This window comes from Drosophila arizonae, chromosome 2, assembly GCF_054131065.1.
Source record: "Drosophila arizonae isolate 15081-1271.41 chromosome 2, UAZ_ARI_1.0, whole genome shotgun sequence".
NCBI lineage: Eukaryota > Metazoa > Arthropoda > Insecta > Diptera > Drosophilidae > Drosophila > Drosophila arizonae.
Genome location: NC_142922.1, coordinates 8,612,415 through 8,628,826, shown reverse-complemented (window position 1 = coordinate 8,628,826; position 16,412 = coordinate 8,612,415). Strand labels below are relative to the sequence as shown.

Here is a 16,412-nt window from a genome sequence, read left to right as displayed (position 1 = left end):
CGCCGATGGGTAAACAAAACTGCCTTGCCCGGTAAGCTCTTTTTGAGCAGGGTATTAAAAGCGACGCAGTGCATGGCTGTGTGGTAGTCTGTGTACACTTTGTCAATGCTAGCAGCGAATTTGCCTCGCTTGCTGCAAGGCTGCTTGCCACAAAAACCGAACCACCAGCAGCAGCAGAAGCAGCAGCAGCGGCAGTGGTAGCATTGCTTTTTTAGCTGCACATGGCCGGGCGCTATTCATAGCAGTTGCTGCATTTAAAAATAAACCGCAGGCAAATAGGCATGCACACACACACACACACACACACACACAGGCACACACACACTCTCACATATTTACCGCATAAAAATGGCGCAACCTTACGAAGGCGCAGCCATTTTGTTTTGTCTTTTGCGCTTCCGTTGGCTTAAATGCGAGGTCGGCGCACATCCTTTTCCTTTTTCCCGTTGCCTGCTATCGCCGGGCTAGGCCTCTGCCTCAGTATCGTCATCAGCATCGGCATCGGCATCGGCATCGGCACCAGACTCATCAGCCGCAGCGTAGGCAACAGAGTATATACTGTTATACTGGGTAATTATGGCTGGATATCAACAACCAAATTAGTGGAGCAAGCGGTGTGCGCGTTTGGCATATGCCGCAACATTAACGCTGACGCTGGCGCTTAACCCCTCGTTGCCGTTGAGATTTTTTCCTCATATTGTTGGACGCGAGTTCCGGCCGAAAGTTGCTCCCAAGTGCTTAATTAAGATGTGAGAAGAACTCAACTCACTTTACATGCCGCTGGCGTGTATGTGTGTGTGTGTGTGTGTTTGTGTTTTCATTTCATTCAAAGTTAATGAAGAATACGCCCCTCATGCTCATCCGACAAGTGGCATGTGGCATGTGGCATGCACAGGCTGAAGTGCCTACACTTGAGCCGCACTCCGGCCCCTTGAGTGCGTAGCCAGAAACCAAAAAAACATTTCGGCACACTGCCGTGCTCAGGTGTACACAGGTGTATGTATGTATATATATACATATATATATATAAATACATATCCTAGCTGGCTGACAGTCGCTGGCTCTGAGATTTATACATGAATTTACATTTTAATCTGCCACTAAGTCGCTCGGGATTCAAATACTTTTCACATTTTCAGCGGTCTTTGAGTGCTTCTTTTATTTTATTTGTTTGGATTGAAAGTTTGTTGCGGTTTCATTATAAATTTGTCGCTAGGGATTAGTCGAGAAACATGTGTTAAGATTACCGTTCTCATGCCTTCCTCTAACTCATACCTACATACACATGTATAAATATATGTTTATATTGCAATCTTCACAGATTATGCCAGCCGTGGCCAGAAAAAGTTCGGTGACAAGTGCGAGAATACATTGGAATGCGGCTTTCCCGGCTCCATATGCGATCCCAAGAAGAAGTCCTGCCAGTGCACCGAGGATCTGCAGGTCACCAATCACATTGACAAATGTGGCAAGGGTAAGCGAAAAGTAGCGCGGCGCAAATAAAGAAAGACGGTGTGTAGAAGGGTAGAGGGTGGAGGGTGGTGTCCCTTGCTTCGCTGTGCCAGTTGCGCCCGGCCTTGCTTGTCAGTCTGCCAAGTTTTCATTGAACGAATCGCCGGGCTAGCGAAACAAATCCCCCAAAGCCTTACGTTGATTACTAACTGCTGAATATTGAAAATTAAAAACAGAAAACTTGACAGCGGGCTGCCATATAATGAACCTGGGGAATTTTGCTCATCTTTGATATAATTATAGTATACGTTTCCTGGACGTAAACACATTAAAAGCAATAAATTCAAATCAATTTGTGCGATTTCTGACTGACACATTTAAGGCCCGGCTAATGAGTCATCGAGTCGGGCCAATGAAATTGCGGATAACATTGTGAAATCACCATCAGGAATAGAATGGGGCTAACATGCTTCGATGAACTGCAGCGTAGTTCATTTTTATAATTCTTACTCTCATTATCATGATCACTGTCAGTATCATTATCATTGTTAATGTCATTAGTGTTGGCATTATTATTCCCACTGCTATTAACATTTCCTTTGCCATTGCATTGCTAATTATAATTATCATTATCATTGTTATTGTTATTGTTAATATCATTATATATCATTATTGTTATTAGCGTTGGGATTGATACTATCATTATCATTCCCACCGTTATTGGAATTTCCTTTGCCATTTTCATTATGATTATCATTATCATTATCATTGCCATTGTCATTGTCAGTATTATTAGAAAGTCAAAGAATATTGTCATTGGCATTATAAATGTCATTATAAATATTATTATCTGTGTCATCATCCTTATCATTGTCATTAGCATTATCATTATTTTTTATCATAATTATTTTCTTATTATTTTATTCCTATTTTGTCTATGTAACACACAAATCCTAGTAAAAGAACATGTTAGAGCACCTCTTCTGCTCTCTAGTTGGGTGAATACAGTTTTTTTAAGCATTTCCTAGTTCAGCAGCTATAAATATGTTACAAGGACCTAGTGCATATCTCAAACATTCTCAGACACTGTTTATGCATTTACACACATGCTAAAATTATTCAAATACAACATTTGCAATGGCCGCATAAAAAGTCAGACAGGTGGAGGGTGCTCCGGCTGACTACCGACCACTCCCTCTAGTGGGCTATAAAAATATTTGTCTGGCAGTCATCAAACTGACGCCACTGAGAATTTACTCAGCCCAGAGAGTCCAGCTGTTCCGTTCCGAGACAACCATAAAGCAAAGTTGTAAACAAGCTGTGGAGCCATAGAGCAAATATATTTATATGCTATGTTTGTACATCGTATCTATGTACGTAAGTGTGTGTGTGTGTGTGTGTGGTTAACTGAAATGAATCATGGCCACAGACAGCTGTGCTACAAGGCTTCACTCTCTATACTCCACTTGCAGCGGCTGCCATCAACGAGTCCTGTTTCTTCAACGAGCAATGCGAGGCGATTTACTTTCAGACGGAGTGCCGGGATGGACGCTGCATATGCCGCTTCGAGATGTTGCCCATCTGGGGCAAGGATGGCTCCGTTGAGTGCAAAGGTCTGTGTGTGACATATGCGAATTCAGTTTCAGCCAGTTTCAGGATGGAAGAGTAATGTCGTTGTTGGTTGTGCTTCTTTGCAGGACGGCAGGACAAGCGAGGAGCCGAGACATACATTGATCCGGCCATGATTGGCGTGCTGGTAGGAATGGCATTGATGTTTATTATTATTTGTGTCGTCCTGCGATTATTTAGCCAGTGAGTAAATTGCAATGCAAACATTTAACACAGGCAGCAAACAGCGCCGCACACAAACATAATCTAATTGGGCCAATGGGTGGGCGATGTCAGCTTCATTAGGACTGAACTCAACTCAATTTGGGTCTCGACACTGTGACGTTGCCCTGGCTACCGGCCAAATGATACATAATTTGATCAGCAATTTATTTCACTTAGATGAACAAAATTTTTGCATTAATTGGCATTAAGGGTGGCCAAGAGCAACGTCAATGTGCCACACACACATGCACACATGCACAGAGCTAACATTAGTTCAATCGAGCCACGCCCAGCTTCGCACATTTCTGCTTCACTCAACTAACTCAACATTATTAATTTGCTATAGGGCGCGCTGGCATGAGAACCGGACCATATTCAATACGCCGAATCCACGGCTGATGAACGTCTCCCTGTTGCGGGACAACAAGTTGCTCCATGGCCAGGACAGGCGGGGCTCTCGCATGTCCGTGCGCGCTCCATCCCGGCAGCCGAGCATGGCCTCGTTGCGCCCACACTCGCCCAACCCGTCGCTAGGTAAGACAGGTTTGTATTCCATAATTACGGCTTCCATTGATGGCACCATTTTTTTTACCAGTACTTAACCAGTGCGCATTTTGGCTTTGGTTTCCTCATTTTTTTTGTGTGTCGTTTTTGTTGTCGTTGAATCGTTTTTGTTTGATTTGTGCTCTTCCGTTTGAGAACTTGCAGAACTTTCTGCACACAGCAAGAATAAATGCAATCAATCAATCAATCAGTCAGCCAGTCAGTCGCAAAAAAAAAAAGAAAAAAAAAAGAAAAACCCAACAACTAACCAAACAAATCACAGCAGAAATATCCCTTTGAGTGAGTGTGCAAAAGTTAAGCTCTTAGCAAAAAAAAAAAAAAAAACTATAATAATAATAATAGCAAAAAAAGCAAGCAAACTGTTTCTTAATGATATCTTAAGACTGTACTTAAACACTTTTCTTGATTGACATTTGATAATTTATAAATAAAACGCAAATAACTGTAATGCATGTATTTATAGTCACAAACCATTGCGAAATCATCTATAAGGCAGTAATCATAATTGAACTTGAGTTAGTTGACTTTGCGATTTGATATCATTTATAAAGATTTCATATACATGAAGGTAGATATTAAACAGAATCAAGACAAGTGGCAGGTTTTATAAAATATTTATTGCTATAGTTCAAAAATAATTTGGAAATAAATAAGTTAAGCACAGGCTCTCTAATAAAGAAACGATTTTTTACTCATTTATATAAATATTTATAATTTATATTATTTACAATTTGATTTTTTAAACATAAAAATCTGAAAATTTAAATTTGAAATTATTAATTTAAATAAATCATTTTCAGAAGAAAAAATATATTATATTTTTCATATTAATTGGAAAGAATATTTTATATTCTGTTTTACAAATTGAAAATATATTATCTCTAATAGGTTTACATAATACAATTTCATGGAATTCAAAGAACAATTTGATTCAAAAATATTTTTAGAGTTTTTCAAAAGAAACCTTTAGACATTATTCGATGATAAATATTCGTCTTTAATAAATATGTAATGAAAACAGAAAATATGTTGGGAACAAAGTGAGTTAAATGAAACACTCAAATAGAATAACGCTTGGCATATTTGTTTGCCATTTGAAGTAGTTATATAAAGAGAAAGCAAACAAAGCTTCGGGCTTACTCATCAGTCAAAATTGAGTGGATCGCATTTTGAATGAATTTCTCTATGGAAACGCAGCGTAATCAGTGCCAAACAAAATTGCGACAAGTTCAAGTGTGCGGTTAGAATTCTTTGGGGCTCAATCAAATTGATTGACGCTTTAAGAACCGTTAAATTTCGCAGCTTGATTGTTGTTGCTTCGCTAATGCTTTCTAAAGGCAGCCGTTGCCAATTACCTTTGTTCTCAGTGCTTAACTTTATTGTTGTTATTTAAATTTTGTGTCGCGATGCCAAACAATAAAACAATTTCTTTGCTCGCTGCCTGCTCTCTCTTCTGCCACACCAACTGACATATACAAACAAACAAACAAACAAACACATTCACATGCATACCCACCCACACACACACACACACAAACAAACTTACGCACGAACAAATTACTGTAAAAGGTCGTATGATACGCTCGAAGAGCAACACGCGCTCCAGCGACTCCCGTGTCAGCGATGTTTCCAACTGTTCCCGTCTGCTGGAGCATCCGAGCGCCGCCAGCCAGTACAATGTGGTCCATAGCCATTTTTTGCCCTACGTGCCAACCACCACAGCAGCGGCGAATGTTGCCAGCAGCACCACAACGTATGCTGCCCCAGCCACAGCCACAGCCACAGCCTCAGCTACAGCCGCAACTTCAGCGACGCCGACGCCGACGCCAGCGTCAAACATCATCGTTACGACTACATATGTGTCGTCGCCGGGCACGGCGCCTGCCTGCGGCATGACTGCCAATCCGGATGCCAATAAGTTTTAGTCATAGGCCATACATACAACATATATCAAATGAAATGCAGCCATATCAGTATATCAGTACCAGTGTCAGTTCCAGTACCAGTTCCAGTTCCAGTTCCCGAATCGGTTCCACGAGGTATGCAGTCGCCTCAATTTCGTTGAATGTGTTCCTTAGCTGTGTTATGCCCAGTGTCCTGTATATTGTAGTTGCTGTCTGTATTGTTGTCGTACCAAACTGTTGTAAGAATCTAACATTAAAGCTAAGTCGTAGTGAGAGTTGCCGTTAACTTCTAAACTAAGTAACTGCTCCCTGTCATAACAAATACTAACACCAATGTATGTGTTCCACCAGACACTCTCCAAGACACCAAACACTCTCTCAGATTATAACAAAACAGAAGTACAACCAACCAACACACACACACACACTTAATGTTAAGATTCTAGTTAAAGCTTAACTTCAAGTTCAAGTTCATGTTAAAATTTACAGATTTAGTTATTTAGTCTGCTGCCCTATACATTCTTCGTACACTAACGACACATCTAACTGATCATACGAAACTGTCATACGATACACTAACGGAACCCATCTACTTCAGCCATATACATGACATTATTTGTATATCGTATAGTGCCTAGCAGCGTCTGTATTTTGCTTTCATTTTCATTTCAGTTTCATTTCGACTTCTATTTCTATTTCCGTTTCCGCTTTCAGTTTCCCGTCTCTAATGCACGCCATTTCCGTTTTGAGCATGCTTGGCCAACTAGTTATATGAATTAGCCAACTTTCGCCTAAGCCTATAAAACTATTAAATAAATTTTATGCTTGCAGAGGACATTGTAATTAATCAATGTATAATGGTATATGGTATAAATCTAGATGTGATTTAAGTTCATTTGTGGATACGATCGATCAATCTTCTGTAATGTATGTTCTCTGTATTAGACAGAGCTATATGAGGCCGAAGAGTGCTGGAGTCCGCCTCGTAGTCGTAGTTAACGTTGTTTACTTTCCTTTATTAAGTCTCAAATTTTTTACATATAATCCAAAAATTGTATATGGTATGAAAATAAAATAGAAAATCCTCATCATGCAACTAACCCGATTGCTAAGCAGTCTCTCATCTGATTCGCCTCTGCAAGTGTATGTCATCTGCGGCAATCCGAAGATAACTTTTCTCATTACTATTTATTTGCCATAAAAATTCTCATATTATTATGTAGAGTGCATAAGTAGGCCAGCGTGCTTCTGTGTAGTCTAGTGCTCGCTCGAATGCATTTCTATTTCCTCAGCTGACTCACGTAATCCTGTCAACAGGCTCCACTCGAGTTAACTGAATGCCAGCCTTGTTATCGCTTAGCTTGTTGTAGTTGTTGTTGTTGCCGTTGCCGTTGCTCTTAATGTTGTTATTGTTGTTGAGCTCTATCCGTTTATGCGTACCACATGCTCTGCGTATTAAGTTGAAAAATGTAATAAACATTCGCTACGTGCTCCCCACAGGCTCCCAGTCGGAATCTCATGGCAGCGCCAGCAATGCGTCAGCCGTTTCGGTACGTTCAAACCGCAGCAATTCGGTGGCGCCCGGCAAAGTGTCCGGCGGCGGACATCACGAGCGCCACGGCTCCTCGCACCGCCAGCATCACTCGCAGCTGCAGTCACCTCAGGAGGAGTCGCTGATAACGAACATAACCACAAATCCAGTGGCCGAAAGCGTGACCGTTGAAATTATTGAGCCCGGACATAAGTAATGCAGTAAATGCGTAGATATATATATATATAGACAAAAGTATATATATGTATTTAGAAAAATATTATATACTCACATCGTCGTTTAGTATGCACGCGATAATATGGCGCCTACGGGCCCATCATAATGCCATGTTTAGAACCCTTTTTTAATGAAAACATTTTTTGCAATTAATGGACAATTTTTCCAAAGCGTATTACAAACTTTTGCAGAACCATACGACAAACAAATGCTAATTACTTACTCACATATACATAAACAGCATATATGTATATATCTATATATACATATACAATATATGCCTAGTTATTATATAGCAAGCGATGTATATATTGTATTGGATATATGCGACTACACCATGAAAAAAAACTTTCGAAAAAAACCTTGCATAACAAATTCATACTACTCTTTATTTCAAAAAAAAAAAAAAAAAAATTAAAAAAAATATTTAAAAAAAACAACCAAATTAAGATCATAAAATTTAAATCATTTCTTAATTTATATATAAATATTGTACGCAGATTTAAAGCTTTGGGTTCGATAGCTGTAATAGAACCTTTGCCTAAGCACCCAAGCAACAAGAAATTTCGTAGAAATGCAAACAACGGTTTTGTAGCAAAATCGAGTTGTTGGTATAATCCTTACACCAAATAGGAAAAGCGAAAATCATTGCCAAAAACAACAACTGGAACAAAAACAACCAAATACAAAGCCGATTATGTACAATGTACATGAGCACAACGCCTTATCTTATCTATACCTAACTAGAAGCAGAGTGGTACCGGTTACAATATATACACACCTCTATATATCTGTATTGCTATATAGAAAGCGCAAGTTCCGGCCACACTTCCAATTGCTGCTATAGCTCCCAAAATATGTATATTCAAATTCTGTAAGCCAACGCTAAGAATAAATTGAAATAAAACAAAAATGAAATATTAATGGCAAGAAATATTAAAAACCTCGGGACCATATTTTATAATCAAAATATGCGTTTCAATTAATGAAGCACGCACGTTTTAGTTCCCACTAACATTCTTTTGTCAAGTGTTTTACTCGAAAATAATTTTTAAGCTAGATATTGTTAAACGCTGGCTGAACTAAGTTTAGGGAACACACACAAACACACTCAAGAAAGAAAGAAGATGGAATAGAAGCAAAATGAGAGAAACGAGAAGCATGAAGCGAGAAGGTAGCACCAATGCACACTTAAGTGCCGTAGTTCGAGTAGTTAGCGCCTAACTAAGTATAATCTATATACGAGTAGCTGCTTAATAAAATAATCTAAATTGACTTCCAGTTAAATTTACAATCTTTCGGTTCTCTGCAACACATCTGCAACATTTTGTGTTAAATTTTGATTTACACGTGAGATAAGTGCAAAACGCCCTAATTTAATAAATTTAACGTATTTTTGTTTCTTCCTTTTTTGGAACCCTCTGGAATGGTTGATTGAGAACTCAGCATGGGACGGGCTAAGAATAGGGGAAGATTCTTAGAGCGTCCTGTGCTGAGTTCACATTAAGCTGACCGCAAATAAATTTAAATATATATATACACACACATATATATATATATATATATATACATATATATATATATACATATATAGTACATAGAATGTTGAGTATATTAAGGTTTTTTGGTTTTCCGCTAAGCCCCCCCTCAACAAAAAACTCTCATTTGCTTTTGTGCTCAATCAAAGAAGCTTAACTGTGAGAATAAGAAAGTGAATACAAAATGTGTTTATACTTAAAAAAAAAACATACAAATGAAAAGTAAACAAAAAAAGTTTAAATAAATACCTTAATTAACTAACTTTACCAATACCTACAGAAATAAGCCTAAAATGGTACGTACAATATAGTAGAGCGAAAGTATATCGCATAATCTTAAACAGGATACTTAAAATTTCAAACAACAATAAAACTTAAACAAAAATAAAATTGCTTGAACAAATACATATTTGCTAAAAACAAGTAATTAATTACAATAAAGATCAAAATGTAATACCAATCATAGTAATAATAATAATAATTTTATTCAACTTGCATCGAATTTTTCTTAAATGGCAGACAAACAATCTTATTTCTAGGGCATCTAAATTATATATATATATATGTATACATACCTATTTACATTCATACACAGCACAAGAGTAAGATGTTTAGAAAACAGACGAACACAGAGTTTATTCAAGATCCGAAAAGAAGAAGAAAAAACAACTTAAGCTTTGAAATTTGGGGAAGGATTTCAAGGTTTAACTTGGTTTTTGTGACAACACATAAGGAAAAGCTAAAATCTAAATATAAATATACACATATATACTTATATATACATATACATAAGATTTATGAACATTCTCCAGACACTGATTTTTCTATTTACATCAAACTACAAAAATGTTGAAGGCAGACTTTAAGTAAGCGAATTTTAAATAAGCAAATAAAATCATAAGAAACAAATATTTTAAAAAATTATATACATCAAAATATATGCTTTATTTACTTTAATATTTATACACAATAAAATTACATGAAAAAAAAATATATATAAAAAAATTATAAAAGTCTAGTGAAAAAGAAAAGTATGCGATAAATTCATTTACACTTTACTAAACAAAAATCAAAAACAAATTTTATACATATACCTAGCAAAATTTCGTAAATCTAATAAAAATCTATATAGAAAAGAATAGTAGAAAAAAATGCACATACGGAAAATAATAGAATAATAATATTAATAAATATATTGAATGCTAAAGTATGAAAACAGGCAAGAACTACATTCAAGATTTCTCATGTGACTCATGTAATACTAGACACAACAACATGAACAACTAGGAGTTGAGCGTAGTTATAGTATTGAAAAAAAAGAAGAAAAACTGAAAACACTAAACACACTAAATAGTAGCCAGGTTTATAGCGCGCTAGTTAATCGTTAAGTAAATAAATACATGGCATTCTAAAGAACAAGATAAGAAATTATGAAAACCAAATACTTACAAATGCTTTTTTTCAAAAACTTTAAGAAGCTGAAACGCTACAACAACCACTTCGTATATTATACATATAATGTGCATATATATACACATATATATATATACATACATATATATATACATATATACAAAACTATATAGATTTATATTTAAAGATCAGTTCACTATAATAAAAACTATATTACCATAACTTACAAAACAAAACATAAACTACAGTCTTTTATAGTGTGGTGCCCCGGAATACGCTCAGCCTGCCCTCCGGCTCCAGATCCGGCTGATCGGCCGGCTGACGTTTGCTGATCACGCGCTTGTAATAGCTCTGCTCCGCTACGTACCGCAGGTGCTTGGCACTACCAGCGCCCGTCTTCTCTACGAACCGGTAGAGATACCCATTGCGCTGCTGCAGCAGCTCGTGCGGATGACCCAGCTCCACGACCCGACCGCGATCCATGACCAGCACACGATCCGAGTCCATGACCGTATGTAAGCGGTGCGCAATGGTCAGCACCGTGCAGTTGGCGAACTTTGTGTGTATGGCCTCCTGGATGAGCTGATCCGTGCTGCAAGTGGCATTGGGATGCATTTATAATATAGTTGAAGTGATTTTGTCGGCAATGTCCGACTATGAGGTACCCTATAACATGCTTTCCAGGCTCTCATTTGAAGGAATACCGGAATACCTATGTAAAAGAAGTGCGTTCGCCCATGATATGACTAATTCTATTGTCTTTCAGTTATGCTCAGTCTGATAATCGGTTTTTAGTGATAATCAGAGAACTGGATTAGATATGGAAAAATAATGATACACTTGTTCCGCGCATGACGTAAGAGACTTCCAAATATCTATGGCACATATCTGTGTCTCGGTTTTGTACTTTACGGACGGAAATTGTCAAATCAATTTAGCTGTCGTCATGATGGATAATAGGCACTTGTGCTTGATGAGCTCATGAGCTACATAAGTGGTTAATATTTCGACTATGAATCATATTGGGGTTCACACTTACATCGGATCCACGTTGGCCGTTGCCTCGTCCATGATGAGTATTGTGTTGTGCCGCAGTATGGCTCGGGCCAGGCAGATTAGCTGGCGTTGGCCCATGCTGAAGTTGGCGCCTCCGTCGTGCAGTCTGTAGTTGAGGCCGCCGTTCAGGGCCGAAACGAATGTCTTTAGCTTGACGGCGTCTAGCGCCTGCCACAGTTCCTCGTCCGGCTGATGCTCAAACGGGTCCAGGTTGTAGCGCAACGTGCCCGAAAAGAGAACCGGATCCTGTGGTATAATCGAGATACGGCTGCGCAAATCCTGCAGACCCAGCTTGGCAATATCATAGCCATCGATCTCGATGAGGCCCTCGTTGAGCGCCAGGCGAAAGATCGCCTGGACCACGGAGGACTTGCCAGCGCCTGTGCGACCCACAATGCCCACCTTCTCCTTGGGATGTATGGTGAAGCTGAGTCCCTTCAACACATAGTGTCCGTGTTCACCGTAGCGCAAACGCAGATCCTTAAAATGCAGCTGGCCCGCACTTGGCCAATTCGCGGGCAGATTGACGGCTGCCTCAGTCTCGTAGGAGGGCTCTGGAGGTATCTGCACGTATTCCAGGACCCGCTCTATGCTGGTCATCTGGTTCTCCAGCTCGACGGTCTGCCGCATGCCCCACTGGCAAATGATGCCCAAGGTCATGGATTGCGTTATGGCCAGGCCCACATCGCCGCTGTAGAAGCTGCGATTGATCACCAGGAAGCTGAACGTAACCACCAGAATGTACAGCACACAGATGAGATCCGTCCAGAAGGCAAAGGCCCTATTGATGCTCGCATGCAGATAGATAGCCGAGGTGTGCTCATTTTGATAGTTGTGGAAGCCGCTCTCCAGCCGCTTGGTGGCGCTTAGGGCGCGGATTGCGGTGAGGCCCTTGAAGGTGGTATTCGTATAGGAGTAGATGGGGCTGCGAGCTGGGATTGGGGAGAATCAGTCAGAGATTGAGAATAACCTTGATATCAATGTATATTCCACTCACAAATAATCTCGATGCGCTTGAGGCTTCTGCTGGCGCCTATGTAGAGGCGGCGGGCAAGGTAGAGCAGGCTGATCATGATAAGGGCTGGAATCAAGAGCCAATAGTTGGCAGTGCTAACGACGACAATCACGGCCAGGCCATTGACGAAGAACTCCCATGAGTCCATCATGGCCTGCGGCAGGGTGATGTCAATGGATAGAATGTCGCTGGAGAAGCGATTGAGTATGCGGCCCGAGGAGGCCAGCGTGAAGAACTGCATGCTGGCGCGTATGATGCCGTTGAAGAGGGAGTTGTGAAGGCGCAGTGAAATGCGCAGGGACATCATGAAGAAGCCAAAGGTGCGCACCATATACAGAATCAGGGTGCTCACAATGAGCACGGTATAGATGATGACCATGCGCATGCGAATCTCGCGGCGTTCGATCTCTGGCTCCGTTTCGTCCGGCTGGGTTTCCTCCCAGGTGGCCCTGTGAAATGGGTAGGTGACGATTCAACTAGCCCTACAAATTGTAGTTAATACATACCACTTGGACAGAGAGATGTCCATGGTGGCCTCAAAGCCGCGCGCCAGCAGAAAGAGGAAGAATATGAGGCAGACCACAAAGGGGAGGCCCAGCACGGCATAATATTGCTTGTAGGAGCTGAGCTTGACGGAGCCCTGGTGCTGCTGCTCCTTGTGGAGCTGCTCGTGCTCGTCCAGCTGCAGCTGGAGCTGCTGCTGGGTGCGCTGCTCGTGTGGCGGCACCTCCTCAAAGATGCTATCCGCCCGAACGGCGCGCAGTCTGGCCACCTCGCTGTCATTGACCACGGACATGCGAAAGTGTATCAGCTTCTTGAGTGACTCGTAGCGGCCCTGAATGGTGGCGCGTCCGCTCTCCATGAGCACCATGTGATCGGCATTGCGCAACAGGGACACACAATGGGTAACCAGAATCCGTATTTTGTCGCTGAGGAACTCGTTTAGGCAACGCTGCAGGAGCAGCCGCCCGACATGCGTGTCCACGGCAGAGAGCGGATCGTCCAGCAGATAGATATCCGCTTTGCGGTAAACAGCTCGGGCCAGGCTAACTCTGGCCTTCTGGCCGCCACTCAGACTGGCGCCGGACTCACCCACGATGGTGGCGTCGCCATGCGGCAGCTGATCAATGTCCTTGTCCAGCAGGCAGACCCGCAGCACATCCTTGTACCGCTGATCGTCGTACGGCTCCATGAAGATGATGTTCTCGCGCAGACTGCAACGATTGAGCCAGGGCTCCTGCGGCGCATAGCTGATGACTCCATTCAGCTCCACGCTGCCGCTGATGATGTCCAGTTCGCCCAGCAGAGCGGCCAGCAACGTGCTCTTGCCGGAGCCGACGGTGCCCACAATGCCAACGAACTGCTGCTCCTCCACCTGGAAGCTAATGTTCTCGATGTGCCGCTGGCGCTTCTCCTGCCCGGGCTGATCCCAACTGGCCGTCAGCTCATGCAGTGTGACGCTCTTGCGCATGGCTCGCGGATTGTGCATGCGTCCGAAGTAGTTGCCGTGCTGCAGGTCGTCGTCGACATCGTTGAAGTTCGCTACACCACCGTCGGCGGGATCCTCCTGCTGCAGCAGAAAGTCCAACAGTCGGCGTGCAACCACATGCGTCTCCGCCCAGGAGTTAATGGCCATGGGCCACAGATGCAGCAACGACTGGTTGAGATGGTCATAATAGCTGGACACAATGAACACCTTCTGGGCGGTGACCACGTCGCCAGTGAAGACATAAGCGACCAGGCACAGAAAGAGCGAGAGCTTCGAGATCATATCGGTGCACTGCAGCGCCGCATAGACGTACATGGAGCCGCGGATGGCGCCCATCTCTTTTTTGCGCACGCGTGCTATGAGCTTGCCAAAGGACTTCTCCCAGGCGTACATTTTGATCACCTGCATCGCCGATATGATCTCGTTCATTAGCTTGACGCGCTCGTCGCCGTATTCCGCCGAAAGGCGCTTGAAGCGCGCCGTCGCCTTGGCCGCCCACACCTGCAGCGGGATGAAGAGTATGATGGTGGCGATGCCCACCAAGGCTGGCCAGCCAATCACCTGGTAGATGATGTAGCCAAAGATCAGCCCCTCCAATGGGCCCTTCCACAGCTCGTGAAAGTAGTAGAACGTCTCATTGAACTGGGGCAGGTCGGTGGCCATGATGGCAATCGCGTAGCCGCTCATGCCGCTGTTATCGGCCGCCACGGAGACGCGCAGGCACTTCCGGTAGACGAGCCCGGCGCAGGCCAGGCGTATGCGAGCGCCCAGCTCGAACAGATAGAACATGAATGGGTGATAGCACAGAGCTTTGATGAGCGAGCAGAGGACGACGCCCATTGCGTACAAGTAGGCTGCCTCCATGGACTCGTTGGCATTGCTCTCCGAGAAGAAGGACACGAACCTGCCCAGCAGCAGAGGTTGCATGGTGCTAAACAAGGATAAATGTGAGGAATGGCGTCGGTATATGTATATCCCAATTAGCTTCCACTTACTGCAAGGATATCTCCAACAGAGAGTACAGAATGCAGATGGGCACAAAGCTTGTGCCGTACGCCTTGAAGATCATGTGCAGCACATTCGGTTGCGAGCGCTTCAGCTCGTGTTCCCAGTAGCCCAGCAGAGAGTGCGACACCTCCGCGCTGTCCAGGCTTGGAATGTGCGCATATAAGTCCTTGGGATCAATCGACTTGCCATGGCCCTTGCGCAGAATCTCACGTGACCAGCTGACAAAAACAAAATGCTGTTCGTGAAATAAGATAAAGATGGAGTTGACCTGTCTGCTATGTCCCGAGCGACTGGAGAATACCCTATAATCCGTTAATGCCTCTGTTTTTGAGAATGCATTCTTGAATGAACAAAAACTTCGTTTGAGATGGCAGATAAGATATACGAATATTTATGATGAACTATATCTGCAATGTCTATTAGATTACGGAAGTATAATAAATAATTCAATACGCATTCCATGGGTATATTTATAGAGAAAGGGAATGAAAGAAAGAAATATCAGAATATATGCAGTGTCATACCAAATGTGGTGAATGCTTTAAGCTAACCAAATTATGATGGACGGACGTCTATTTTAGGAAAACTCAGGGAGTTGTCGCAAAAAAAAAGGGATATATAAATATATTTTTAGTTAACATTATCTTTATATGCCATGCAACAAGTCTGATGACATTGTTGGTGCCGTCAGACTTGAAATTGTCTGGAATTGTTGAATATGGCTTAATGGAGCCAGGCAATATTCGAAAATGGGAATTCATACTCCCTAAAGACGGCCATATATATATGCTTTATTATCAGTCGAATATTTTCGTAGAAACTGCGGCACGTTCTGCATACAAATTGACAGGCAAGCGTTACGACACTGTCATAAATCTGTAAGCGATTTGCTTTACTTCAATCTTTATCTTATCAACTTGACAGGCAGCAGCAGACGGCAGGCAGCAGGAGTTGATCGCGCCTAACATGATTTGATTCTGTAAAAATTGCCAGCATTTGCTTCATTACGAAATTTGAAGCACTGCGCGTATACGTAATATTATCTTGCAATGGCTGACAAACCACTGAATATTTATGATTAAATAAACATTTGTTCATGGTAATTCGACTGAGATTTATAGATCGCGCACTCACATAAAAAACCACTTGGATAAGAAATTGGCCTTCAGCACTGGATTTGGTTTGCGTGGCTCCTTAGTCGCGCACATTGTGTGGCCTAAACTTCACTTAAATCACTATCTATCTATATATATATATATTTAATATATATACATATGTATATTTCTTATATCACACGAGTATATTTCTATACATATTAAAGACCGCACAGATCCTTTAAAGCAATTCGCGCGTGTGGCCGTCGCCTTTGCCG

General features: G+C 42.0%; 2 protein-coding genes across 5 annotated transcripts in view; one reads left to right on the top strand and one right to left on the bottom strand.

Moving 5' to 3' along the window:
* The window catches only part of jus (EB domain-containing julius seizure protein), a 24,604-nt gene extending 15,196 nt beyond the window's left edge, over window positions 1-9,408 (top strand). Inside the window, exons 3-8 of one of the 4 annotated variants that reach the window (XR_016268561.1) lie at window positions 1,322-1,474; window positions 2,925-3,065; window positions 3,150-3,264; window positions 3,632-3,819; window positions 5,419-5,888; window positions 7,254-7,393. Coding sequence is in view for 2 of the 4 variants with exons in the window: in XM_089462155.1 (XP_089318281.1) it covers window positions 1,322-1,474; window positions 2,925-3,065; window positions 3,150-3,264; window positions 3,632-3,828; window positions 7,254-7,501 (854 nt within the window). In the remaining 2 variants the exon portion in view is untranslated. Of the gene's footprint in view, window positions 1-1,321; window positions 1,475-2,924; window positions 3,066-3,149; window positions 3,265-3,631; window positions 3,829-5,418; window positions 5,889-7,253 lie in introns of all 4 variants that reach the window. The other 3 variants (XR_016268559.1, XM_089462160.1, XM_089462155.1) reach the window with 3 other exon arrangements.
* On the bottom strand, window positions 8,915-16,412 carry LOC108615981 (putative multidrug resistance-associated protein lethal(2)03659). Its single transcript, XM_018010885.2, has 6 exons — window positions 16,175-16,412; window positions 15,028-15,258; window positions 13,050-14,963; window positions 12,526-12,992; window positions 11,512-12,460; window positions 8,915-11,064 (listed from the first exon to the last, which is right to left on the bottom strand). Exons 1-6 carry the CDS (start codon window positions 16,246-16,248, stop codon window positions 10,725-10,727), a joined length of 3,975 nt encoding a protein of 1,324 aa, XP_017866374.1. The 5' UTR covers window positions 16,249-16,412; the 3' UTR covers window positions 8,915-10,724.

What these genes read in the sequence shown, in the direction of transcription:
- LOC108615981 (XM_018010885.2), bottom strand. Translation starts at nt 16,248, where the DNA reads ATGTGCGCGACTAAGGAGCCACGCAAACCAAATCCAGTGCTGAAGGCC. An exon ending in GACATCTCTCTGTCCAAGTG is followed by an intron (nt 12,993 to 13,049) that starts GTATGTATTAAC and finishes CCCATTTCACAG; the next exon opens with GGCCACCTGGGAGGAAACCC. An exon ending in CAAGCGCATCGAGATTATTT is followed by an intron (nt 12,461 to 12,525) that starts GTGAGTGGAATA and finishes CCCCAATCCCAG; the next exon opens with CTCGCAGCCCCATCTACTCC.